General features: G+C 42.9%; 1 protein-coding gene across 1 annotated transcript in view; it reads right to left on the reverse strand.

Annotated features, from left to right (window-relative positions):
* Positions 1-13466, reverse strand: part of LOC141161333 (uromodulin-like) — a 57136-nt gene that overhangs the window by 38139 nt on the left and 5531 nt on the right. Inside the window, exons 4-5 of the mRNA XM_073646147.1 lie at positions 11967-12250; positions 4815-4931 (exon numbers count right to left, since the gene is read on the reverse strand). Coding sequence (XP_073502248.1) covers positions 4815-4931; positions 11967-12250 — 401 coding nt within the window. The remainder of the gene's footprint in view (positions 1-4814; positions 4932-11966; positions 12251-13466) is intronic.

The raw sequence follows: 13466 nt of genomic DNA on the forward strand, positions 1-13466 counted from the left end.
CACCTGCCAGGCCAGCATCAGCAGGGGTAGCAAAACTAGCAGCCTGACCACCACCAGCATGATCAGACACATGGCAGCAAAGCACCCGACTAAGTGGACCGAACCCCAGGGTCCAAAAACAGTTTCTGCAGGTGACACCACTGCTGATGGCACACTGGTTAATATAGTGGAAGCGTGGACCCAGTTGGACCTTGGGATGGAACATGTCTTCCCGACTCTAAGGATTGCGGGCCCTGGGTCAATCAGGCTTGCCTCCACATTCTACAGCTCCTGCACCTCCTTCCCCTCCTCTTCTGCCTCCATCTCCAAAATGACCACATTAGTCACAAGCTGGAAGCACTGCCGCACTGCCTCGGCCAAGCGGCAACAGGCTGTGCTGAAGCTAATATGCTTAGGTGAAAACGCACAACGCTAAAGAGTTGTGGACAGCGCTGAAAGAGCAGGCAGATCTGTAGCTGACACCACTGAACCTACAGCCAGGCATGGTCGTGTGTGAAAATGGCCAGAACCTGGTGGTGGCTCTGAGGCGAGTTGAGCTCACACACATACCATGCCTGGCCCAAGTGCTTAACCTCGTGGTTCAGCGGTTTCAAAAACCTACCCAGATCTGCCAGATCTGCTTGTCAAAGTACGCCGCTTGTGTGCCCATTTTAGAAAGTCATCTACAGCTTCCGCCTCCCTTGCCATGCTACAGCAGCTTTTGCAGCTTCCTGCTCATTGACTGGTGTGCGATGTCCCCACATGTTGGAGCTCTACATTGCAGATGTTGGGAAGCATTTGTGAGCAGAAGAGGACAGTTGTTGACTACCAGCATCAACAAGGCCGTCGGTATTCAGGTCAGACTCCACACATAAGACCTCAGGAGTGGACATGGATGTCAGACATCTGTACCATTCTCCAAAACTTTGAGGACTCCGCCAAGATGATGAGTCACGATGACGCCATAATTAGCATTACCATCCCGCTTCTCTGTCTTCTGAAACGCTCTCTGCTCACATTTAAAGAGGATGCATTGCAGGCGGAGCACGATGAGATGGAGCAAGGAACCATACAGGGTGATTGCACACAGCCCAGCCTCATCTCATCCCAATGTGGATTGGGTCACAATGAGGAAGAAGAGGATGAGGAGGAGGAATAACAGTAGCTAGTTTCATGCGCTATAGACAGTACTACCTGCACAACTGTCATACCATCTGTTCAGCGTGGATGGGCTGAGGAAAGGGAAGAAGAGGAGGATGAGGATGAGGAGGAGATCATGTTAGCAGTCTGTCACACATGGCTGAGTTTTTGGTATGCTGCTTTTCCCGTGACCCTCTCGTTGTCCAAATTTTGGTTGATGGTCATTGCTGGTTGGTGACACTTCTAGACCCACGCTACAAGGAGAACTTTCTGTCTCTTATTCTCACGCCGGACAGACCTACTAAAATGGGGCAGTACAAGAATGCCCTTGCTGAGGAATTATTAAAAAAATTCCCAACTGAAAATGCTGGCGGCAGAGGTCACAGTTCGTTGGACAACCAAGGAGTACAGGCGAGAGAGACACAAATGCAATCCAGTAGAGGCAGGGGAACACTGTCAAAGTTCTGGGACAGTTTTCTCATACCCTCCCATCGCACAAGCGCGGGGTACTCTCACAAGGAGTGAAACGTTTCGGAAGATGCTAAGGTAGTACCTTGCTGACTGTACCAACGTCCTCCATGATTCCTCTGTGCCTTATAATTATTGGGTATCCAATCTGGACACGTGGCATGAACTGTCTCTCTACGCCTTGGAGGTACTGGCCTGTCCTGCCCCTAGCGTTTTGGCAGGGCGGGCTTTTAGTGCCTCCGGTGGAATTATAACTGATAGGCGCATCTGCCTGTCAACTGAAAATGCTGACAGGCTGACTTTTATAAAAATGAAGAAGGGCTGGATTGGGCCAGACTTCTCAACACCACTGAATGATAGCAGCTTATCATAAAATCAAATACAGTGTCTTTTTTTTTGGGAGATCTAACTCTATTCCCATGCACCTTTTCACACCCAGACATGGGTATACTCTTCCTGATTTTATCTATTTGCTCTTGTCCTCCTCCTTCTCCTCCTCTTCTTCCTCCACCACCGTATCACCACCATATCTACCATATCACCATATCTATGTCTCTTGCAAGGGGCATTGGAGTTCCTCCCAATTTTGTGCAGCCGTTACATTCAATGCATAGGCAAACAGTAAGGGAGACCCACTTCCTAATAATGGGAGCATTTCTTTTTTTCAGGAGGCCCTCCGACCTCTACGTCTCTTGCAAGGGGCATTGGAGTTCCTCCATTTTTTTGGGAGCCGTTGCATTCACTGCATAGGCATACAGTATGGGAGACCAATTCCTTTTTAATGCAAACATGTCATTACTGCAGCCCAGCTCTATGTGACTTTAAATTGTTAGTAGGGTTTTTACTAAATTTTGGTAGCCGTTGGACTCACTGCATACCCTATAACTGTATAGCAGACTCTCTCCTTTCTAATTGGAACATGTCGTTACTGTAGCCCAGCTCTATGTGTCTTTAAATTGTTAGTAGGGTTTTTCCTAAATTTTGGCAGCCGATAGACTCACTGCATACCCTATAACTGTATAGCAGACCCTCTCCTTTCTAATGGGAACATGTCATTACTGTGGCCCATCTCTATGTGTCTTTAAATTGTTAGTATGTTTTTTCCTAAATTTTGGCAGTAGTTGAACTCACTGCATACCCTAAACCGTACAGCAGACCCTCTCCTTTCTAATGGGAACATGTCGTTACTGTGGCCCAGCTCTATGTGTCTTTAAATTGTTAGTAGGGTTTTTCCTAAATTTTGACAGCCGTTGGACTCACTGCATACCCTATAACTGAATAGCAGACCCTCTCCTTTCTAATGGGAACATGTCGTTACTGTGGTCCAGCTCTGTGTGTCTTTAAATTGTTAGTGGGGTTTTTCCTAAATTTTTGCAGTCGTTGGACTCACTGCATACCCTATAACTGTATATCAGACCTTCTCCTTTCTAATGGGAACATGTCATACTCATTACTGTGGCCCTGCTCTGTGTGTTTTTAAATTGTTTTTGGTGTTTTTCCCAAATTTTGGCAGCCCTTGCAGTCACTGCATGGGCGTTACCACTATAAGAGACCCACTCCTTTATAATGAGAATTTTTTTTTTACTGAGACCCTCCTCTATGTCTGTTCAAAGGGGTATTGGGTTGCGCCCAAATTTTTGTCAGCCCTTGCCGTCACTGCATATGCAATATCAGTATAGGAGACCCACTCTTTAATAATGGGAACAACAAAGCATAGCCGACTGCTGGCCCTTTAAGAATAGTAAGGCTGTAAAAATAGGCTTTGTGACTGTCAGAGTCCCTCCATCATAAATGAAACAGGATGTGTTTGATGATGTGTCACACCCCACATTGCCAGATAAGGTAGAAAAATGTTAAAATGACATTTCCCAGTGAATGCGTTTTTCACCGTTGAAAGCAATGCAAACGTGCAAAAACGCATCAAAAACGGTACATATGAACATATCTCAAGGTGTGGAGTAGCATTTTTGTTTTTGGTTATTTATTTTGTCTTAAATACAAGTCATTACCCTGGAAAGGATGTTCCTTAACATATTTCCCAGGAAAATCCATTTTGGTTTCGTTTTTGTATGTTTTATTGTGAGTCCGTAAAAGTGGCGTAATACTCTGACAACATTGTTGACAGCAGTCACCTGGGGGTCAGAAATTCTTCCAGGGGTCTTCCCCATGCTGTTCCCATGTCATTTGAGCACTGTTCCAATCGATTTGGGCAATTTTTAGGCCTCTGCAGTTCGCTGGGGGGAGCCGCCGGAAAAATGCTCGAGTTTCCCATAGACTTACATTGGGCTCGTTACTCGGACCGAGCACCCTAGTATTCCAATTTGCTCGACCCGAGCAACGAGCACCCGAGCATTTTAGTGCTTGCTCATCACTAATTAGCAGTTCTAGTGTTATAAAAGCAATCAGTTAAATTATACTGTAGGAAGTTTTGTCATGTGACCTCCAGCCTGACAACCAATCCAGTACATGCACTTATGTGTAGACAAGTTGTCAGACTATGACTTCCTGTGAAATATAGTATGACATCACCACCCATCACATCCCTCCAGGCAGCTCTCAGACTTCCCATCTCTCACCTAACTCCAACCTCTCTAACACTCTATAAATCCTTGCATGCAGCTAAAGATATGGATGAAGACTTATCAAGCTTAAAATAATGCCTTTGCTACTCATACAGACCACACGGGGGCATGATAACATGCCAAGTGGGCCTACTAGTCTGGGGACACTAACGCCTCCTCAACTAGTCAAAGCCGTCATTTACATTTCATAAATGGACTTTAGCAGTACTATTTCTAAAGATCTGCTTATGTGTGAAATGGAAAACAGGGACTGTTAGACAAGTTATTTATATATGCAGACACAACTGCTGTGGGTTCTGGGGACATATGGGACCTGACAGGTTCCCTTTAAGATTTATTATTTTTTTTTTATTAAGACTTTTCTATCTGGTGTATTAGGTTGTATCGAAGGGAAAGAAGGATACCCCTTTAAATTCCAGGCCTTCCTCTCTCTGATAACATTATACAATATAAATTATGAAGTTTATTACTGTTCCTTTTGATATTTATAAAAATGATTGCAGAAAATATTTATAGTCTAATGAAAGGCTGAGATTGCAAAAAAAAACTAATATACTGTACAATTTTATCCATATAAAAGATGCCACTGATTGTGATAGGCTGAGATCTTGGCTATACTGTTCTTAATATTCTTATACTACTTACTTGGTATATACTGTATATATAGGTCTTTGTGTAATATCCATAACTTAAAGTTGCAATATCATGCAAAACATCTTCTTGTAATTCTGAAGCACAATAGTTATAGTTGATGAAGAAAACCTTAAAATGATTACAAAAATGAAGAAATGTAAGACTGTAGAACTGTACCAAATAATGTAGCTAAATAGGAATTGTACTGTAGTCAATAAATATTGCATAAATCAAATAAGTTTAAAAATAAAACTTCCTTCACTCTCCCATCTACCTCCAGAACTTATCATCCAATCTGAAAAAATTGGTCAAATTGATTGTGCTGAAGACATGATGTACTGTCTGCACAGGAAAGTGTCAAGTTATAGCTTCAATTATACTCATAGGGGAATGAAAGGAAAGGAGTTAGAAGCAGAGTGAGGAAACAAGCAGAGGAAGACATAGAAAGATCATGCTGTGCTTTGAAAAAGTGGTTTACTCCATAACAGAGCTGGATTAACATCTACATTGCTTAATACTGCAGTACAATTCCCTCTTTGATACTTTTGTCTCTGTGCTACTTAAGGGATGAAGAACAGTAATACTCATGAGTGTTGTGTATGAAAGATGTCACAGCAACTAGTTTCTTACAACCAGCTCAAAGTCAACTGCTAATTAAATATATAGAGCCTGCAGGGAAAACTGGTGAATATGCAGGCTACAAGTCATATAATGGACCAAAATAAAGTTATTTCTCATGGACACACATATGATAGCTTCTTCTGAAATGTTATTTGAAAGTAATGCATAATTAATTACCCTTTAAGTGAGGATTTTAGAAGGTCGAATGAGAGATTTATAAGCTCATTCTACTCTGTAATATGAATTTACAGTGTGAATGGAAGGAATCATTGCAATAGGAAAATGAGGCCACCTTTCATTGTTCAAAATAGAAACATCAACCCTATTCATATTCTGGCTGCCTATTTCCATAAAACTACCAATGAGCACAACTAGGAACATCTGAGATACACAAAGCCCTACTTCACACTAAATCAGAATTGAATACACTGATAAGTAGGCCAAATTATTCAAGTATCTCCTAATTATTATATAATCCGATATAAAGAAAGTGGAGACTTTATTAATAAAATCAAAAATTCTTTATTTAAACATGATTAAAAAAAAGAATTCAATATAAAAAAGCATGAAGAAGTCCGTGCGAAACGCACGTAGGGGGGTAGTCTTCTGTGACTGACCGGTTCTCCCCCCCTTGGGTAACTTAACTATGCTTTGATGGCTCTGTATTGGTTCTGTAGTGGTGTTTCATGGGCACTTGTGAAATCTATTGCCTCTTTGGCTGGAGACTTTATTGTTAATTTGTTTCTGGTGCCCATGTTGCACCACTAGTTTGAAACCTCAATTGCCTCCATAAGTACAGATGTGTTTAAGTGCTTCAGTGTCTTTAAGCTTATTAATTTTCTTTCATGAAATAGGTTTTGTGTCTTGTACCTTTAATAAATGCTGTGTGGTCATAATTTTTTTGTACCACTAGGTGGAACCACAATACTGTTATACATTGTCTATTAGAACTAAGCACTTTAATTTTGCATGTAATTTGGTGTTTAATAGTGTTGAGTGAGCATGTTCTGTTAACCCTTTCGCCGAGTACGCTTGGGCCGAGCTCCGAGTATTTACAGCTGCTCGGTGATATGGTTGAATCACTCCCGTGTGCATGATTTGCAACTGTTTGACAGTTTTATTACATGAGAGGAATGTCTATTTCTTACACATTCCTCACATGTAATAAAGCTGTCAAACAGTTGCAAATCATGCATACGGGAGCGATTCAACCATATCACCGAGCAGCTGTAAATACTCGGAGCTCGGCCCAAGCATACTCGGACAGAACATACTCGCTCAACACTAGTGTTTAACCATTTCAAGAAACTATTTGAATAAACGGTTATGTTACTTGATGCCTACTTCTGCAATACCTCATGCTTTTTTATATTGAATTCTGTTTTTTAATCATGTTTAAATAAATAATTTTTGATTTTATTAATAAGGTCTCCACTTTCTTTACACCGCGTGCAGAATTATTAGGCAAATGCGTATTTTGATCACTTTGATACTTTTTATACATGTTGTCCTACTCCAAGCTGCATAGGCTTGAGAGCCAACTACCAATTAAGTAAATCTGGTGATGTGCATCTCTGTAATGAGGAGGGGTGTTGTCTAATGACATCAACACCCTATATAAGGTGTGCTTAATTATTAGGCAACTTCCTTTCCTTTGGCAAAATGGGTCAGAAGAGAGATTTGAGGGGCTCTGAAAAATCCAAAATTGTGAGATGTCTTGCAGAGGGATGCAGCAGTCTTGAAATTTCCAAACTTTTGAAGCGTGATCACCGAACAATCAAGCTTTTCATGGCAAATATCCAACAGGGTCGCAAAAAAGCATGCTGGCCATAAAAGACGCAAAATAACTGCCCATGAATTGAGGAAAATCAAGCGTGAAGCTGCCAAGATGCCATTCGCCACCAGTTTTGCCATATTTCAGAGCTGCAACGTTACAGGAGTATCAAAAAGCACAAGGTGTGCAATACTCAGGGACATGGCCATGGTAAGGAAGGCTGAAAAATGACCACCTTTGAACAAGAAGCATAAGATAAAACGTCAAGAATTGGCCAAGAAATATCTGAAGACTGATTTTTCAAAGGTTTTATGGTCTGATGAAATGAGAGTGACTCTTGATGGGCCAGATGGATGGGCCAGAGGCTGGATCAGTAAAGGGCAGTGTAGCGTCGGCGTCCCTGCCCCCTGCTAGGCAGGGACGCCGTTCCCCTCACCTCTCCGCTCCGTGCCCGGCGGCTTCCTCCCGCTCTGCTGGCAGCGTGCGCTGCTTCCTGGCCTCTGTGCTTAGGGCGCGCGCGCGCGCGCTCCCCCTCTCTTACAGGGGCCGCGCGTGCCGTCCTAAGGAGTCCCCGGCCAATGGCCGGAGGACCTCTCCATATATAAGGCACCTCCTCCAAAATGGAGGTGCCCGAGCAATGTTGTTGCAAAGCCTTCACTCTGCTTCAGCCCTCAGGTCCCGTTACCAGTTACCTGCCAGTCACCTGCCAGATTCCTGCTAGTTACCTGCCAGTCACCTGCCAGATTCCTGCTTGTTACCTGCCAGTCACCTGCCAGATTCCTGCCTGTTACCTGCCAGTCACCTGCCAGTTTCCTGCTTGATACCTGCCTGATATCCGCTTACCTGCTTGCTAGCCTGCGGTCCGACGGTCTGCCTTCCGACACCTGTCAGTCTGTCTATGGACCAGCCTGCCTGCTCACCTGAGAGCGCTCACCTGCTACCTGCCTGCTAGCCTACTTGGAGGCTCTGCCGTCACTTGCCGTGACCGCCTGCCTGTCCAGAGACTCTTGCCCGCTCACCTGGGAGCGTTCACCTGCTACCTGCCTGCTAGCCTACCTGGAGGCTCTGCCGTCACCTGCCGTGACCACCTGCCTGTCCAGAGACTCTTGCCCGCTCACCTGGGAGCGTCCACCTGCTACCTGTCTGCTAGTCTTCCTGGAGGTTCTGCCGTCATTTGCCGTGACCACCTGCCTGTCCAGAGACTCTCGCCCGCTCACCTGGGAGCGCTCACCAGCCACCTGTCTGCTGCCCTTCTACCCAGAGACTGTCCCTGTCACTTGCCGTGACTACCTGCCCTTCTACCCAGAGACTGTCCCTGTCACTTGCCGTGACTACCTGCCCTTCTACCCAGAGACTGTCCCTGTCACTTGCCGTGAGTACCTGCCCGTCTTCCCTGGGAGCCACCCGCTTCCTTACAAGGACTGCCCCCTTGTATAGTTGCTCAGAGGTTCCACCTCCCAGACCCGTTACCGGCAGAGAGCTCCACTCCGACTCAGATGCCAGCAAGGTGGAGATGGGGTACTGGTATGGGCTGGTATCATCAAAGATGAACTTGTGGGACCTTTTCGGGTTGAGGATGGAGTGAAGCTGAACTCCCAGACGTACTGCCAGTTTCTGGAAGACAACTTCTTCAAGCAGTGGTACAGGAAGAAGTCGGTATTGTTCAAGAAAAATATGATTTTCATGCAGGACAATGCTCCATCACATGCATCCAGCTACTCCACAGCGTGGCTGGCCAGTAAAGGTCTAAAAGAAGAAAAAATAATGACATGGCCCCTTTGTTCACCTGATCTGAACCCCATAGAGAACCTGTGGTCCATCATAAAATGTGAGATCTACAGGGAGGGAAAACGGTACACCTCTCGGAACAGTGTCTGGGAGGCTGTGGTGGCGGCTGCACGCAATGTTGATCGAAAACAGATCAATCAACTGACAGAATCTATGGATGGAAGGCTGCTGAGTGTCATCATAAAGAAAGGTGGCTATATTCATCACTAATTTTTTGGGTTTTTGTTTTTGCATGTCAGAAATGTTTATTTCTAAATTTTGTGCACTGATATTGGTTTACCTGGTGAAAATAAACAAGTGAGATGGGATTATATTTGGTTTTTATTAAGTTGCCTAATAATTCTGCACAGTAATAGTTACCTGCACAAACAGTTATTCTCCTATGATAGTCAAATCGAAAAAAAACAAACTCCAACTTCCAAAAATATTAAGCTTGGATATTTAGGAGTCTTTTCGGTTGATTGAGAACATAGTTGTTGATCAATAAAAAAAATAATCCTCTAAAATACAACTTGCCTAATAATTCTGCACACAGTGTATATTGGTTTATATAAATCAGAATTGCTGTTAGGAAGACACAAGAAAGAAGAGTCAAATTCAAGGTGCAATCAAATATCAACATTTGAGTCCAGAATATCACTTTATCCTTGACAATTTATTCTCACAATTAGTGACCAGTGCCAGACAGCTGCTGACAAAGCTTATAAAATAATGGTATGCAATAAAAAAAATAGATGCTCAAGACAGGAACATAGTTTTGCCTTTATACAAGTCACTAGTGTGGCCACACCTCGAATACTGTTTGCAATTTTGGTCTCTTGTGGATAAGAAGGACATGGCTGAACTTGAGCAGGTGCAGAGAAGAGCAACCAAAGGTTATCAAGGGAATGGGTGGACTGAAATACCAAGACAAGTTATTAAACTTGAGGTTCATCAGTTTGGAAAAATGAAGGCTTATGGGCGATATTATTATAATGTACAGAGATATTTCTAATGATTTTTTTACACCTAGGTCTGACAGTGACAAGGAGGCATCCTCTACATCTAAAGGAAAGAAACTTAAATCATAATCATTCTTTACTGTAAGAGCAGTGAGACTATGGAACTCTCTGCCACATAATGTTGTAATGATTGATTCACTACTAAAATTCAAGAGGGTCTGGATGTCTTTCTTGAATTGAGTTATGTTAGTTACTTGATTGAGTGATGGAACATTGATCCAGGGAACTGGTCTGATTGCCAAATCTGGAGCAGGGAAGGATTTTTTCCCCTAATATTGAACTACTAGTGTTTGCCCTATAGGGTTTTTGCCTTCTATTGGATCAACATCTAGACTGCATGTTGAACTCAATAGACTTAAAGAAGTTGTACACTACTTTATATTATTCCCCCAATGTATCCCCCTTGGGCCCCTAAGACTTTTTGTAAATACCTTCCATTGCAAATAATGCCTGTGAGCGGCACTATCGGTGGCCGCTCACCGGCATCACGTGACCCTGCACTGGCGTCATGACACTTAGCACTGGGGTCCCCGCGGTGGCTGCTGAGTTGTGGGCGGGGTTACCCCCTACGTCACACCCAGCATCCACCGTGCTCTTTCCCAATGAATGGGGAGAGGCAGAGCGCGCGGTGGATTTCAGGTGTGACGCGGGGGGTAACCCCGCCCACAGCCTGGCATTCACTGTGGAACCAGGAAGACAAAGACCCCCGGCTGCTGCCAGCACTTGTCGTGACATCAGCGGATGTCAGAGCCGGCTGTAGCCGGGGGTCATGTGATGCCTGTGAGCGGCCAGGGATAGCGCCGCTTACAGGCATTATCTGCAACGGAAGGTATTTACAAAAAGTCTTAGGGGCCCCGGGGGAATACATTGGGGGGGTAATCTAAAGTAGTGGATAACCCCTATAAGTCTAATTTCAACCTTAAAAACAAGAAAATTATGAAGCTTATAAATGCTTGGCCACCAACCTACCACAGTGCTATGGTAGTCATACAGCCACCTTGTATTGCCTATTTAGTCTACAAAAAATGTTAATATGTAATAAACCACTATGCAGGAACTGAGCACTGAAGCTCTAAAAGATAATCAAATATTTGCTGAGATTTCCTGTATCTATATTTATAAAATATGAAACTTTTTTAAAGTTTCTTTATTTGTATGCAATCTATCTATGCACCTATGAAAACTAGAGAAAATTTCTATTACTATTTGGAATGATGCCCTGAAGATGGATGTTTGCCATAAGGAGAATGTTAACAATTTGATACAAGCAACCTCTTTAGAGAGGAAGAGTACAGGAACGCTAGTGCCACCAAATAGCAATCCTAAAAGTCGATATCAATCCCCTAAAGGTTATTGCCACATGATTTAGGATAAGAAGCAAAAACAGAAACTCTACCTGCCGACTTGTATTTTGGAGTGTTTGCCCCTCCTCAGTGCAAAGCAGGACATATGGTTTGGCTGAAGGAAAGGCTTCTGACAGGGGATTTAAAGGGTAAAGTTTGTCCTTTTGGTCAGTGCCAAGTTGTCTTAGGGAGACTTTCATTCCACACAATGCTTTCCTGGGAATTTGAGTATACAAGTAGCCTCTTCAGAGAGGAAGAGGACGGGAACTCTAGTGCCACCTATTGGATGCAGCAATCCTAAAAGTTAATATCAGCCCTTTAAAAGGCCTCTCCATATCACTTAGAATTAGGTGTCAAACCAGAAACTCCATTTGTAGACACTTATTTTGGGATGTTTGACCGTCATCGGTGCAAAGCATGAGATCTGGTTTGTCTAGGTGAAAGGTTTCTGAAGGAAATAAATAGAAAAAATAGAACAAATAAATGGATAAAAGTGGAGTAGATATACATCTACTGGACCACTCTTCGGATGAGGACTAGGACATTAGTTAATTTGTGCCTACGGAATCCTGAGATAAATAGAATTTTAACCAAATATCCATACATCACAATTCAAAATAATGTTTTAACTACAAACCTGAGATTTCTTTTCTTTAATCAATGTGTAAATCTCTGCTATAATTTCTGTATTATTATAATCAATAATTGATCCGCTGCTCAATGTCAGAATGAAACTTTCAGCAGGTGAAATCTCCAGTGCTCTCTTGAGTCCATGCAATATTGATTGGTTGCACATATCAGGATTATACGAGTCAAAGCCATTATAGATGTTATGAAATGAATAGTAATATTCCCACAAATTATAGTCTTTCAGGTTTCTTATAAACTCATCTTTTGTTTCTGCAATACTTTCAGAAATGTCTAAAAATATGAAGACAAAAAGTTTAGATCATGCAAAATAACTCAAAGGCTTTGGGCATGTTTTATTAAGATTGGCGTTGGGCATGTTAGTCTTAATGAAGACAGTAAGGTGCATCTTATTTATTAAGAGGCGCATACCATTTAATGAATTAGGCGCATCTTACCACTGCCGTGCACAAACAAGAGACCCCCAGCAATGAGCTATGGAAGGGACCAGAAGGGAATCTAGAACTTCATGTTTAATTCCTTTGCAGCATCACAAGAAAAATAAAATCCCTATAAAGCTTTCATCGGTAATACATGAATGTGACAATTACTCTAGAGAGGCTTTCTTCATAAATTGAGTGTGTGCACTTGTGTATAGATAAGGACGCTGTACAGGATAGCTCCCTGTAGAATGTAAGCCCACAGGGGCAGGGTCCTCTTCCCTCTGTACCAGTCTATCATTGTTAGTTTGTTTACTGTAAGTGATATCTGTATTTGGTATGTAACCCCTCCTTATGTACAGCACCATGGAATCAATGGCGCTATATAAATAAAAAATAATAATAATGATAGCTCCCAACTGTCCTGATTGTATTGGACAGTCTTAAAGAAAATCTGTCATCAGCTTCTTGCCACCTAATCTTAGAGCAGCATAATATAATGACAAAAGCCCTGATTCCAGCAATGTGTCACTTACGGGGCTGCATGCTGTAGTTTTTATAAAATCATTGTTTTAACAGCAAGAGATTATCACTAGAGAACCAGTAAGCCTGCTGCCAGGTAGTCCAAACACCCCCCCAACACTGATTGGCAACTTTCTGCCTACACACAGTGAACACAGCAAGCTGCCAATCAGTGGTGTGAGCTGGGTTACACAGAGGTCAGTATTCAGAGAACTGCTAGATCTTCAGCAGAGAGAACAGTTTTTAATCAAGACTGCAGCAAGCAGTGAAGTAAGTGATATATTGCTAGTATTAGGTTCTCTGCCGCTTCATCATGCTACTCTCAGATGCTGGTGACAGATTCCCTCAGTTCTGGAAGATCTGTCCTGATACTGGACTGCTGCTCTTATTTTCTTGAAACATCCTCTGCTTTAATTTGCAAATGCCTAATGAACCGTCACGGCTTCTATAGCCCTCCATTCACATTAGATGTCTAAGGGTTGAACAATTATTTGGCTGACAGCAATCTCTCCAAACCCATCTATACAGAGGAATGCTCAGCTCCCGAC

This window comes from Phyllobates terribilis, unplaced genomic scaffold (genome assembly GCF_046119375.1).
Source record: "Phyllobates terribilis strain yellow unplaced genomic scaffold, ASM4611937v1 Scaffold_9__5_contigs__length_417890890, whole genome shotgun sequence".
Lineage (NCBI taxonomy): Eukaryota > Metazoa > Chordata > Amphibia > Anura > Dendrobatidae > Phyllobates > Phyllobates terribilis.